Here is a 13,776-nt window from a genome sequence, read left to right as displayed (position 1 = left end):
AAAGTGACAAATTGTTGTTCCACCCAACTGTTCTTCTTGACACCACTCGTTTTTCTGATAGATCCTTCAAAACTAAAAACAAGATGTTTCTATAGTTTTCGGATTCCTCAAGGACCTAACTTCTTAGTATCACTTCAAACGATGAATTCTTTTCAAATGTTAAATTAACCTGATTTAAATTGCGGGGGTTAGAAGTTACTCTCAACTTGTGTTCTTTCTACTCGACGATTGTCTTCCCTGTCAATTGGTCTTTGCTGGACAAAACAACAGTTGATGAGGTCAAAGTTTCAGTAAATTTTTGTCTTTCAGAATGCGTTTTTTGTTCCTTTTTTATATAAATTCTATTGAAGAATCAATTACTTCCTTTTATCGTGTTCGAACTTGTTGTTTTCGGATACGAATTTCGTCAAAACGTAATAAGTCTGAATCATATGGCTTATTGTGTACTAAATGAAAGAGAAGTCTATTAACAGTCTGAGCCAGACGAGTTCGAGTTCAAGTTTGAGTTTGTGTTCTAAAAATAGCCCTTAGATAATAATATCATCAGGAAGTAGAACGCTTCCTACCCAGACGTTTCACATGTAGTTAAAAAACAAAATCTTCAACGTGAGACTGCATACGCAATAGATAGATTATTTACATTAGACACCACTACTGCGCAAAAGTGTTCACTGGATTTATAACCCTGAGACATTTGTATACAAACAATGTTCTTCAGAGGGTTTAAATATCCCTCATAAACTTATAAACGTGTGTTCTTCAAAATTGCGGAAGCAGGAATTAAGCCAGCATTCGCAATACCTATATATATTTTATACACATTAGAAGCCCAGATTTCCACGCAAAAGTGTTCATGACAAATATAGAGTGGATTTAAAACCCTTAGGCATTTGCCGGGTTTACAGACAATATTCTCCTTAGTGTGTTTATGTACCTTATTAAAGAGGCAAGCCAACATGTCCTGTTCAAAAAGGTAAGTCCATTAAATTTTCAGGGAACAATCCTAAACTAAAAGGGAATAGTTGCCAAGAACTTTTCATCCGCGCGCATGATCGAACACGTTTGGGTAAAAAGAGCCAAAAAGTGAGTCAGGGTGTACTGGTTTGTTACTACTAACATTGGCCTCTCAACTTTAAAGAATTTTACCATCGTTCATTTTTCAATTTGATCAGATCTCAATAGAAAAAGAGCTAAGCTGACGCCGAAAAATTTCTTAAGAAGCATTTGAAGCCAGTTTTATTTTCAAAATGTTTGACAGCAGCTACCCATCACGTCAGTCTCTTCTCACCATTAAGCAGTTGTTAGCGGCCAGCTAAGTTTATTGCGATATGTCTGAATAGCAGTTATCGAAATACTATGGCAGCCCGGTTTTTCACAAGTTTCAGGTTTTTTTTAAATAAACATAGTTAAATGGTCATCTATGGACAATGAGAAGGATTTGAATGCCTTTTGAAAATTTGAGGTTGACCGGGCTCTTCGTCTGCGTTAGATTTTACCAAAAAACAGAGTTAAACGGCTATCTCAGGTCAATTGAAAGCAACTAGAAGTCAATTTAAAGAATTGAGGCAATCCATAATCTGGGCCGTATCTTAAAAAAGAGTTAATTGGTCGTCTGAGGTCATGAGAGGCTTTCGAGAGCCGACTTCTAATAATTCCCACAACTACCAGTTTTCACTGGGGTCAAATTATTTAAAAAACATATTAACGATCAACTAAAGTCAATAAGAAAATTTTGAAAGCGCTTTGTGCTGAAGTACAAGTTAATTTTTACATTTAGAATATAGAATACTTAGCTTAACTAAGCTAAGTATTCAAATTATATCATTCTAAAAATAGAATGAAGCAATTAGCTGAACCATTCGCATTGTGTAAAATGTCCAACGGACATTTTAACGTCCAGCTAACAGCAAAGGAATTATCCCGTTATAAAAACTATATATACAAAAGCAAAAGTACAACATTGAGACATTAAGAATTAATAAATCAGAGAGACTGAGATTTTAATATCTCCAAATTGATAAAGTAATCTCAAAATAAAAGTAATTCAAAGTGGAATTTCCAAAACCTTTCCTCAACTATTACGATAATGGAATAGTTAGAGATATTATCCAAATCAGAACTTTATTCAAGAAGAGATAAATAGTTAATGATAATACTTCAAGTTAATAAAGTTTTCACTAAATTTTCCGAACTTCTCTTTTTTATAACTTAACTTTTATAACCTTAAGTTTAACTCTTTTAACCATACAACTCTAGCTGTAATTTTATCTATGTTAAGTTTCTATAAAGCTTATATAAATCTTATAACGAGTAGTTATCCAAAATTACTTATTTTGATGATTAAAAACTTTCATGAGACTTATCAGGCTTAGAAAGATAGCATAACCTAGGAGTACAACCATCGAGTCGGAAGCTTAACCTTCGCCCACCCCTACCCTCTAGTATACATATAAAAAACTTCTGCAGAGCCGCCCTTCACTTTGTCAGATCTTATCAATTAGCAGAGCTATATTTTATCATAAGGTCACTGTCAATCATTTAAAATTGATTTTTATTAATTCTTTAACCTCCGTCATTCATCTGCGTCAAATTGAATCAATAATCATAGTTGAATGGTCATATTTGGTCATTGAGAAGCATTTGAATGCCTATTTTATGAATTTCGGGCAGCCCCATCTTTTCATCAGGGCCATGTCCTAAAACAGAGTTAAATAGTTATTTAAGGTCACTGGGAAGCCCTTAAAAGCGGATTTGAAAGTGTTGGGCAGTTTCAGTGAAAAGAGTTCCGGATCTTATCAAGGAAAAGAGTTAATTGTTCATCTCAGGTCATTGGGAAGCATTTGAAAGACAATTTAGAAATTTTCTGCAGAGCCCGTCCTTCTATTGGTTGAATAATATCATTAAACAGAGCTAAATGGTCAACTATGGTCATTTAGAAGTTTTTGAAAACAATTTGACAAAATTTAGCAGCCTCCGCTCTTTACAATTAAAATAAATGACAAAAATGACAAATTAAATGACAAAATAAATTTAAAAAAAAATAAATGGCCTTCCGAGATTGAAATGCGTTTGAAATGCGTTTAAAGAAGACAAAATTGCGAATTGAAATGCGTTTGAAGAAGACAAAATTGCGAATTGAAATGCGTTTGAAGAAGACAAAATTACTCCGCCAGCTTCCGTTTTTCAGTTGGGTTAGATGTTGCCTTTAAACGATTAAGTCAGTGATAAATATGCGAAAGCCAATATTGATAATTTGAGCATCCTCCGCCTTCAGCGTAGCCAAATCTTATCCACAATTGGAGATAGCTAGCCGTTTGAGGTATATGAGGAGCTTCTGGAAGCCGAACTTCGCTGTCATTGTCTTTTATTTAGGTCATATCGGATCAGATAAACAGCAATATAATGTCATTCAAAGCCATCAAAAAGCAATTTGTAGCCAACTTATAAATGCTGCGGAAATCGAACTTAACCTGTATCATATTTTATGATAAAACAGAGTTATTATGGTATCTAATGTCATTAAGAAGCATTTGAAAGACATTTTTAAAATTTACAATTTCTGCCCTTCTGTGTTAGAGTACTCCAATAGCACTCAATGCTTGTGAATGGACAAACTTGATAGTTGTGCAATTTTCATACAGAAGAACCATTTGAATGTTCAGCTAGACTACAACCAAAAGCAGCTCAATAAGCCGCAAATCATTCCACAGACCAATCATTTTTTCATTCCGTATATGATATGTAGCTCGAAAAATGTGTGAACGTTTTTAATTGTAATATTTTAACGACCAATAGATGTTCCGCTAGGTGAGAAAAACTATTACTTTGTTGCCAGAGTGCAGGAAAAAAATTAAAGTGTAAGATTACTTTTTAACATTACAGCACATCACTCTTTCGTCAACGTTTTGAGGAAACCAATAATATGCTGATGTTGAGTTTTTTTTGGATCATTGAAATAAAATAAAGCTAAAAAAATCAGACACACTCGAAACGCAAAATGTTCGAGCTCTCATAGATCCAAGTGAAATTTTTCCCAGCAACTTTTTTGTTCCGACCCCTCTTGAGGGGGGGAGGAACTATATACTCAAATGGGTTTTTTTGTTCAGTCAATTTTGGCCGATCGATATATTCATCGTAGAGAGTTGAGACTGGTATCATTAGAAAGCTTGTCCAGCGTAGAATATGGAATTAAAAAGATTTTTTTTTTATTTTTGTTTATTACAGGGAGATATAGAGGTTTAAACGTTCGAGAAAATAGAGTGATTTAGTTGATTTCATTCGCATTTTTTTCGGAATTTTTGACTAAAATTTCGCCAATTTTGATAACATTTAATAAAATGTTCAAGAAATTGTTGTTGATTTTACGTTTAAAGACAAAATATATTGTCGGCTATATTCATTGAACTTTTTTTCTCACAAATTCCGGCTAAATATTTCACAAAACTCAGACTTTTTCATCAAAAACAGCACGAAATAAGTTTCCTTAGTCCAGTTTGATTAGATTTGCAGGAAGTGCACACCCAAACACCACTAACACAATCTTTGTATACTGAAAAGGGGGCTAATTTTACTTCAACTTCCGTTGAGAGTGCTCTGTAATTAAAACTTTGCCGTTTTTTGTTAACTTTATTCGTTGATTATCAAAAACGCAGCATTTATTTTTGATTTTTTTACTAACAAAAAATCTATATCAAAGATATTCGAAAAAGTAAATATTCCTAATAAACAATCAGCATCATGAGGACTAGTTTTGTACCGATCTTGGACCGTTACTATCTAAAAATAATTCGGATTGTCATCAGTCGGTTTTTTATATAAAAAATTCGATCTTTTTATATTAATTAAATAACAGACCATTTCAAATCAAAGCTCACTAGTGATAGGCCCTATTGGCTTCCTAATTTGCTCCAAATTATTTGGTTGCTTGAAAGCTTATGGTCGTTTTGACTTTTAAAGTATTTGATTTTTTTTAAAAAATGGCTGGTTGAAATTTGCCTCCATTTTTCTCTTAATTTGGTCAACTTGTAGCTTAGTGTAATTAATCAAAGGGTGCTTCTTCTTTCTGCTGAATTCAAAATAAGATTTTATTGCCATTTTACGCCTTAAGTTATTGTGTTCTGGCTTTGATACTACTAGATTTCACTTTTTTTTAAGGTTTAGGTATTTGTCCACTTTTCATGCTTTCTAGTTTTGTCATATCATCACGTTATTGGCAGTTCATATGTCAGATATTTTGCGTTCAAAATAAAGCACAATTGATAATGTTTAAATTCTTAAAGTTATAGATTGTGGTTCTTTACCGCTTCGACAATACTTTCTCGATGAATTTAATTGAATTTTTTAAATTTTGTCTTTAACTGTCGTTTTTACTTTGTCTTTTTAGTCGTATTTAATTTCCTATACAATGACCCGGTTTGATTGGCTTTTCATGGAAGAGTAAATGAGCCGATGTTCTGATATTGGAAGATAGATGATGGCTTTCATGACTTTGAAAACAATTGTTTTCCAAAATGACAAAAAAACCCTTCAACTTCGCAATTTTGTTCCTTTATTGTCTGTTTGTTACCTGGTCTCGTTAATTAAAGGTTAAAGATGACATTATTTTTGTCAGGGGAAGGTGCCATAAGGGATTTGTGTCACAAATCTAATGTTTTTAAAGAATTCGTTATGACACGTTACTTGCTTCGACACGGGTTTTTCACAAAAAAAAGTTAACTAACTTTTAATTTTTGTCATATTTGACGTTCTTTTTGTAGACGTAAGACATCTTCTGGATAATTGCAGGTCTCAAGGGTTTACTTTGGAAGAATAAACGTACCCATTCAACTTTTTCTTTTTGTAATTAATGGCTTTCATGTCTTTGGGATTGGTGTCACTAAATCTAATGTTTTAAAAAAATTCGTTATGACTTTACTGGTTTCCACACGGGTTCTTCACAAAAGAAAGTAATGGAATTTTGGATTTTTGTCATGTTTGTTGTTATTTTTGTAGACGTAAGACATATTCTGGATAATTGGAGGTCTAAAGGGCTTCGTTTGGAAGAATGGCTTCCAAAGAATGGCTTCCAAAGAACGGCTTCCAATGCATTTTCTGGCAAGTTTTAATTGATTGTTTGTATGTTGTCTATTTGTAGTTCTTTTTGTAAACTGCATAAAAAATTGAATACCGACAGTTCTTTATTCTTTTCTATAAAAGAATTGGTAATTGTAAACCTATGGGATATTTAGTTGATTCCTAATGGTTTTCATTACTTAAAATTTATTGTTCTTTTAAAAAATATTCAACGAATTTTCTAACTTTAAAGTTTCTGTTCGTTTTTGTCTAATTGTTACTCAGCCTTATTATGAACTGGCGAATAACCATTTTTTTTTATGAATTACAAGTTATTTGTTTGTTTTAAGTTTTATCTGACGCTATTTTGACTTTCTTATTCAGTTTTGTTTTAAAAAATGGACATAAAATTTTTGATGTAATTAATGTTTGTTGTTGTTGTTTGATTTTGCCGGTCGTCTTCGCTCGCTTTCGTAATATTAGCATATCTCACCAATCTAATGTATCATTTTTACTGCACTGAGTTATTTGCTTAGGAGGCTATCTTTTGGTTCATATACCAGTCTTTTTGAAAAATACTTGAATTTTGTGTTTTTCTATCTGTTCCTCATTTGGTAGACAATTATGCCGAAATTGTGGATGAGCTGGGTCAGAACCTTATGTGCGGTCGCACATTGCCGAGCCTCCTTGTTTTACTTATTGTTAACATGAATCAATTTTATGCCCAGTTTTTAAGTTAACGAAGGAAACTGACAGCCATCTTCAACATTTGACAGATTTAATGTGTCATGTCAGGATATATTCCAGTGGCTACTCTAACCTCTTGTTTATTAGCAGGAATACTACATGAAACCCGTCACCAAAAAGATCACTCAACCAATCAATTTTTAGATCATTTTGATCCCAGCGTATCGTATAGGCGTTGTTCATTTTAAAATGCGAGATGTCAAAATCAAAAAGCACAAAATTTTTGCCGCAAACGTAGACTAAAAACGTGGAAAGAAGATCATGGCAAGTTCAGTGCACAGAACGCGCAACAATTATCAACACTGCAACGCCTACGAAATTCGATTCGGCTTTAGAAAGGTTAAAATCAGAATTAAGAATGATTTTCTGAAAAATTGGACGATTACCAATGCTTATTAAGTGTACAAAACGATGTCTTGACCAGATAGGTAAACAAAAAAGCGGCGCCTTGAAAACTTCCGTTCATGAGTTTGAAAAGTTATGCCCAAAGAAACAGATAAGATTTGATGAGTGCGAAAAATAAATTAATGGAAACCGTTAAAGAACGTGGTCTCAACTACGAAGGCGTTTAACATAGTTGAATTCAAGTTCAGATCATTAAGTTTTAATTGATTGTTTGTATGTTGTCTATTTGTAGTTCTTTTTGTAAACTGCATAAAAAATTGAATACCGACAGTTCTTTATTCTTTTCTATAAAAGAATTGGTAATTGTAAACCTATGGGATATTTAGTTGATTCCTAATGGTTTTCATTACTTAAAATTTATTGTTCTTTTAAAAAATATTCAACGAATTTTCTAACTTTAAAGTTTCTGTTCGTTTTTGTCTAATTGTTACTCAGCCTTATTATGAACTGGCGAATAACCATTTTTTTTATGAATTACAAGTTATTTGTTTGTTTTAAGTTTTATCTGACGCTATTTTGACTTTCTTATTCAGTTTTGTTTTAAAAAATGGACATAAAATTTTTGATGTAATTAATGTTTGTTGTTGTTGTTTGATTTTGCCGGTCGTCTTCGCTCGCTTTCGTAATATTAGCATATCTCACCAATCTAATGTATCATTTTTACTGCACTGAGTTATTTGCTTAGGAGGCTATCTTTTGGTTCATATACCAGTCTTTTTGAAAAATACTTGAATTTTGTGTTTTTCTATCTGTTCCTCATTTGGTAGACAATTATGCCGAAATTGTGGATGAGCTGGGTCAGAACCTTATGTGCGGTCGCACATTGCCGAGCCTCCTTGTTTTACTTATTGTTAACATGAATCAATTTTATGCCCAGTTTTTAAGTTAACGAAGGAAACTGACAGCCACCTTCAACATTTGACAGATTTAATGTGTCATGTCAGGATATATTCCAGTGGTTACTCTAACCTCTTGTTTATTAGCAGGAATACTACATGAAACCCGTCACCAAAAAGATCACTCAACCAATCAATTTTTAGATCATTTTGATCCCAGCGGATCGTATAGGCGTTGTCCATTTTAAAATGCGAGATGTCAAAATCAAAAAGCACAAAATTTTTGCCGCAAACGTAGACTAAAAACGTGGAAAGAAGATCATGGCAAGTTCAGTGCACAGAACGCGCAACAATTATCAAAACTGCAACGCCTACGAAATTCGATTCGGCTTTAGAAAGGTTAAAATCAGAATTAAGAATGATTTTCTGAAAAATTGGACGATTACCAATGCTTATTAAGTGTACAAAACGATGTCTTGACCAGATAGGTAAACAAAAAAGCGGCGCCTTGAAAACTTCCGTTCATGAGTTTGAAAAGTTTTGCCCAAAGAAACAGATAAGATTTGATGAGTGCGAAAAATAAATTAATGGAAACCGTTAAGGAACTTGGGCTCAACTACGAAGGTGTCTAGACACAGTTGAATTCGAGTTCAGATCAAGCGCAACAGAAAACTAGTTGCACATCCCAAGTTCAACAGTTCGCAGGAGGCAGAACATTATTACCATATAAGAATCGCCAAAGACATAAAAAATGGAATTATCGTTTGCTGCGAGAAGATGGTCAACGACGGCGTCAAAACTCAAAAGCAGAATGCCAGGTGGCTTGCCTAAAGAGGAAGGATATCCAAGGATATAGACCACCATTCAGCCACAGTTTTTGCTTGTTCACACAAGATTAAAGCTTGAAATCATTCAACGGGTAAATTAATTGGACCTATAAGTTTGCAAAATTCCTCAGTATCTGAGAAAGTGCTGATTGGAGAAAAACGTAATTACAACTCAAATTGATCCATTTTATAAGATTTAGCTTTAAAATGAGGTTATATTATATGCATAAAAATAGTTTAATTAAAATCGGTTGATAGTGATCAATAGCAAGCTGCGCTTAATGACGTTCTCGCTCAATTTCTCGGTGTCCGTTAAAATTTTGTGTTAAAGAACAGTCTCTGTTGAAAAACATTTTGTGTTCACTAATGATCTGCGTTTAAATGACGTTTGTAACAAGAATAATCAGTAGAGTGTTTAGCGGGCTTAACGCGGATTGGTTCTCAATTAACCTGAGGTCTTTTTACAATGAACTCAAGCTCTCATTTCGTGTGTGTGGATGTAACTGAATAACTAAGTGAACAGGTTTTCGAAAAAGACAGCGACCCGATGAAGCTCAATTTCTTGGATTTTTATACTATAATTAGATGCCCCTACGAAAAAAAACACGAGCTACTATTTTGCTTAGAGTGCAATATGATGATGATGATGTTCAGAAATGTTAAAAAAAATTTCGACACGCACAACATTTTGGACGTTGAGAAATTCCGTGGTCAGAAATCAATTCTTGTATACAATGCAGTCAGCTAAGAGTCTATTTTATAGTCTGTAGCATCTGTAGCAGAGCAAAATGACAATGTCAAAATCATTCGGTAGAAAATTTTTTTAATTGACCCAAATAGTTTTTTCTAGACTTAAAACTCGATCATTAAAGTCTTTGAAAAAGTTTAATTCACATATTTTTCAATTAAAGATCAATGAGAGCGACCATTTATTCAAAAAACACACCGCATTCTTAGTTTTTTTCTTCAAAATTTTATTGTTAGTTCTCATTATCGGCAAGGCAGCTTTTTCGATAACTAATAAAGATTCAAAAAGTTTTTTGTCAAAATCGTTTTATTTGATCTGAAGCTTCAAAGGTTTGTTTGTGGGCACGCTTCTTTTATTTTAATACACCTATTTTGAATTTTACAGATAGAGTGACAGATATGCTCTGAGATGCTGTGCTTGTAGGACAACAAAAATTAACAAAACTGTCAAACATTATGGTCCTTCCTTATAAATTTTTTCATAAATTTGCCACTTTTTCACCACTTTTGTTAGTTAGTGAGAAAATGGTGCAGAGAGCGACAATGAAAACTTATTAACTCGGAATTGATTAAAGCGTTTAGAGCTATCAGATAAAAAATTTTGGAGAAATTGTCTATTTGCAATAAAACAAAAATTTCAAGTCAGATACAATGCAATATTTTGATATATTTTTTATTTGACCAAATAAATGCTGCATATATGCCTGTTTGAGAACTTTTGCTTTTAAAAAGAACAAATGTTAGTTCAATTTGATAGAAAATGGAGAATACTCAATCATAAGATTAAAAATAATTGATATTTTGCCCCTTGTTAGGCCTCTTGTAATTCAATAATAGCTGCGCTTTAAAATGCACATTAGGGAGAATTATTACCATCAATACATCTTCATTCCAAATTGTATGCAAACTTTGAACGCAATTATCAAAGCTAATTTCAATTTCCCTGATTATTTTTTACTTTTCGAATTGTTTCATGGTGTCAGAAAGGCTGTTGGACTTAACGAATGTTTATTCACTATTTTATTTATCCGGTCTCTGTTACACTAAATAACAATTTTTCCCTAAGATTAAAATTTTGGTGGGTGTTTTTGGGAAATGATTGATTGTTTTTAAAGACAAAGCTAAGTACAAACAATCTTTCTATAAATCGATTTGTCAGTTGTCGATTTTCTCTCTTATTTACTTAAATTGCGTCTAATTAGTTAATTTGTATTTAATTTTAGACGGGTACCTTAATTGTGGAATTGCACGATGATTTCAAGATTATAACTATTAAATTATAAATAGGATAGTTTGGCATTGGGTATAACGGAATTGGGTATTTTGGCTTTGGGTATTTTGGCACATTGGGTATTTTGGAATTGGGTATTATTGCCTTAGGTATTTTGGTATTATGGTATTCAGTATATAGTCCTGACACCAAAAATGCCAATCTAGAGCCTCCTACCTTTATATTTAAGGAGAACGCAGTCTCAAAAACTGTTTTTTTTTCTGAGTCAACGTTTAAAAAAACTTTTGAAAGGTTCCACAGTTTTGGTTGTTTTATTTTTTGTTAGTTTATACAGTTTTTAATTGTACTTAACGTTTTTCGTTGTCCTAACTAATGATTTTCGGAATAAAGAAAAATAGCTTAGATGAAGAGACACGAGGATTGAACGAACAAATTGTTTGATTGATAATTTTCTTGTTCAAGAGAGAAGTGTTTATTGCTTTGTCTTATAAAATTGAAGAGATGGCGGCAAGTTGTTCAGAGAACTTCAAAAGGGTTCAAGGACTGATTTTTCACATTATTTGAAAAAAATTGTAGGTGTTGAAATTTGCATTCAGGTTAAAGTGGTTTTTACATAGCAAAATTTTTCGAGACATCTTTAATGTTCGTTCGAGTTTGTTTTTCAAAAATTACGTCAAATTTAAAACCCACCAGACGTCTAATTTCATACCCTGTGTAAATCTTTTTTGGTCTTGACGATTTGTGCATGAGAGCGGTTGAAACATTATGTGCAAATGCACATGACCGATCACCCTTGTCGAATAAAAGTTGTTCTCAAAAATTTCAAAGTTTGAGAAACACATTTAAAAAATGTATACTTGTAAAATTAATTGATTTGTTATTGCTATATAAAGTAGATTTCAATTGAAAATTAAGACGAATTATTAATTCTGTGAACGCAAACTGACTGTTGAACAACTCCGACCATCGAATGAGAATAATTTCTAATCTCTCGGCATGTTCTTTTTTTTGCACCAGAAGCCCGCCGGTTTTATAGATAGCTGGAACGTGATAGTCGATATCAAAGTTGAACTTTGAATGAGTCCAAAACCAGGAATGTACGTGTCTAAGGAATGCGAGAATGAAGGAGAGCTTGTTCATGGATATTCTGAGTTGAGTTGGGTTCTGTCACCCAGTGTAGACGTCTCGACACTTGGATGCCTGAGCTCTGAAGTAGATCTCGACCACTTGATAGATCTCTTCGAACGTCGGCCGATCTGTCTCTCTGGAAATGGACGAGTAAAGTTAATAAAGACAATTTACCGTTAATAAAAATTAAATTAATTAAATTTACAAACATGAAACGGACCTTACATAAATCATAAAAGCCGATAAATTTTCTTTATGATCTTGTGATACATAGTAAGGTACCTGAATACCGATATACGGGGTACACCGATAGTAACTGGGAGGGGGGGGGGGTACCCAGGTAACCGGAATAGTAAGGCAAATTCCCAAACCTGAGTTCTATATTTCAGGCCTGAACCACACAATTTTCAAAATTTCCAAAATGACTAAAATAAACCTCTCTAACTCTATCTCAACAAAAAAACATTATTACACTTCAACAATTTCTTAACAATTTTCAAGGACAATTTTTGGTATAACTGTCAGACCGGGTTAAAATTGCGTATCAGGTTGTAATAACAAACCCGTTTTTCAATAGGTCTGTTCTGTCCATGTAGTTGAGTTATTGGGGATAATAGTTGGTTATTTGTTTACTTACTCGTATTCCCAACACCTGAGCATGAGGGAGTACATTTCGGGAGGACAGTTGGGGGGACACTTCAGTCTGGCTCCCCTGTCTATCATGTCCAGAATCTCACTACTGCGCATGTTCTGAAACAACACAAATATATTTTTTGATAATTGATCATTTTTTAACACATATTTTTTGAAGTTTTGATCACCCTAACAGGGAATTTAAGAGCTGTGATTTGCGGTTTGATTTTGCTAAACTGTCTGGTCAAATTAGAATGACTACAGGTGCATATTGCATTTTTGGTATTTGACCCCAACCCCCCCCCCCCCCCCCCCCCTAGATTATAACCGCGCAGGCAGTAAATGCACTCCGCTAATATACTAACTGTCGCGCTTTCTCAAATCATGGGCCCCTCTTAACCAAACAAAAAAAACCCTTTATTCCAATCCAAAAAATTTCTTTCATTAAAAAGCGTTACTTCTACAAATTACAAACTCTTCCGATTTGCAAGTTCATCGTATTATTTCGGCTCAAAATAGTCAGTCACACTTTTCGCATTATCGGGGTTTTCGATTCATAGTCGCGCACTAATACAGCCTGTTTTTTGAACGTTAGTCTTGTAGTGTTCGCGTAATGGTCTATTTTAAATTCAATAACTTCAACTTCAAGCAGCTAATCGCTCAAAAAATTTCCTTTTATGGTCCATAGAAATAGAATGCTAGCCGTAAATATTTTAAACGTGTGCCTGGATTTGGCATGCGGTGAAGACGTTACGCAATACGAAACAACCTCAAGCTCTATCCTTCCTTTTTCAAAAGGGGGCTGGGCTAGCAATCCATTAGAAATTCACGCTCTGGGTTAGCTCCCCCTTTGATCAGGTCACCCTTTAATCAACGACCCAATCAATCGCAACATCAGGTGTGATCTAAAGGGCCAATTAACTCTATCCCAACCTCAACTCTACCCAAGATACCATCCTACAATTTCCATTTTGGTTATGGCTTCGCTTCTTAATAATCCTCAGGTCAAATTTGTAATCTATTGTTGAAAAATTTCAGGTGAATTTGGCAATTATTTTGGGTGATGATATCATTCATGTGAACACCTCAAATAGCCGAATTAAGTTAACGAGTCTTTAAATTAAAGCCCCCGCCCCATTATGGTATATTTACGGTATTTGGGGCGGGGTTG

The 13,776-nt window shown here is 33.7% G+C and overlaps 1 protein-coding gene across 4 annotated transcripts in view; it reads right to left on the bottom strand.

Moving 5' to 3' along the window:
• Positions 1–11,698: 11,698 nt before the first annotated feature.
• The window catches only part of LOC142335881 (uncharacterized), a 116,499-nt gene continuing 114,421 nt past the window's right edge, over positions 11,699–13,776 (bottom strand). For all 4 annotated transcript variants that reach the window (XM_075384228.1, XM_075384231.1, XM_075384229.1 and 1 more), the window contains 2 exons: positions 12,610–12,722; positions 11,699–12,108 (listed from right to left, as the gene is read on the bottom strand). In XM_075384228.1, the coding sequence (XP_075240343.1) occupies positions 12,012–12,108; positions 12,610–12,722 (210 nt within the window). In that variant the 3' untranslated portion in view covers positions 11,699–12,011. The remainder of the gene's footprint in view (positions 12,109–12,609; positions 12,723–13,776) is intronic.

The sequence above is a fragment of the Convolutriloba macropyga genome, chromosome 3 (genome assembly GCF_964194025.1).
Source record: "Convolutriloba macropyga chromosome 3, txConMacr16.3, whole genome shotgun sequence".
Lineage (NCBI taxonomy): Eukaryota > Metazoa > Xenacoelomorpha > Acoela > Convolutidae > Convolutriloba > Convolutriloba macropyga.
The sequence above is the reverse complement of the archived record's forward strand: the minus strand, read 5'-3'. Positions and strand labels throughout refer to the sequence as shown.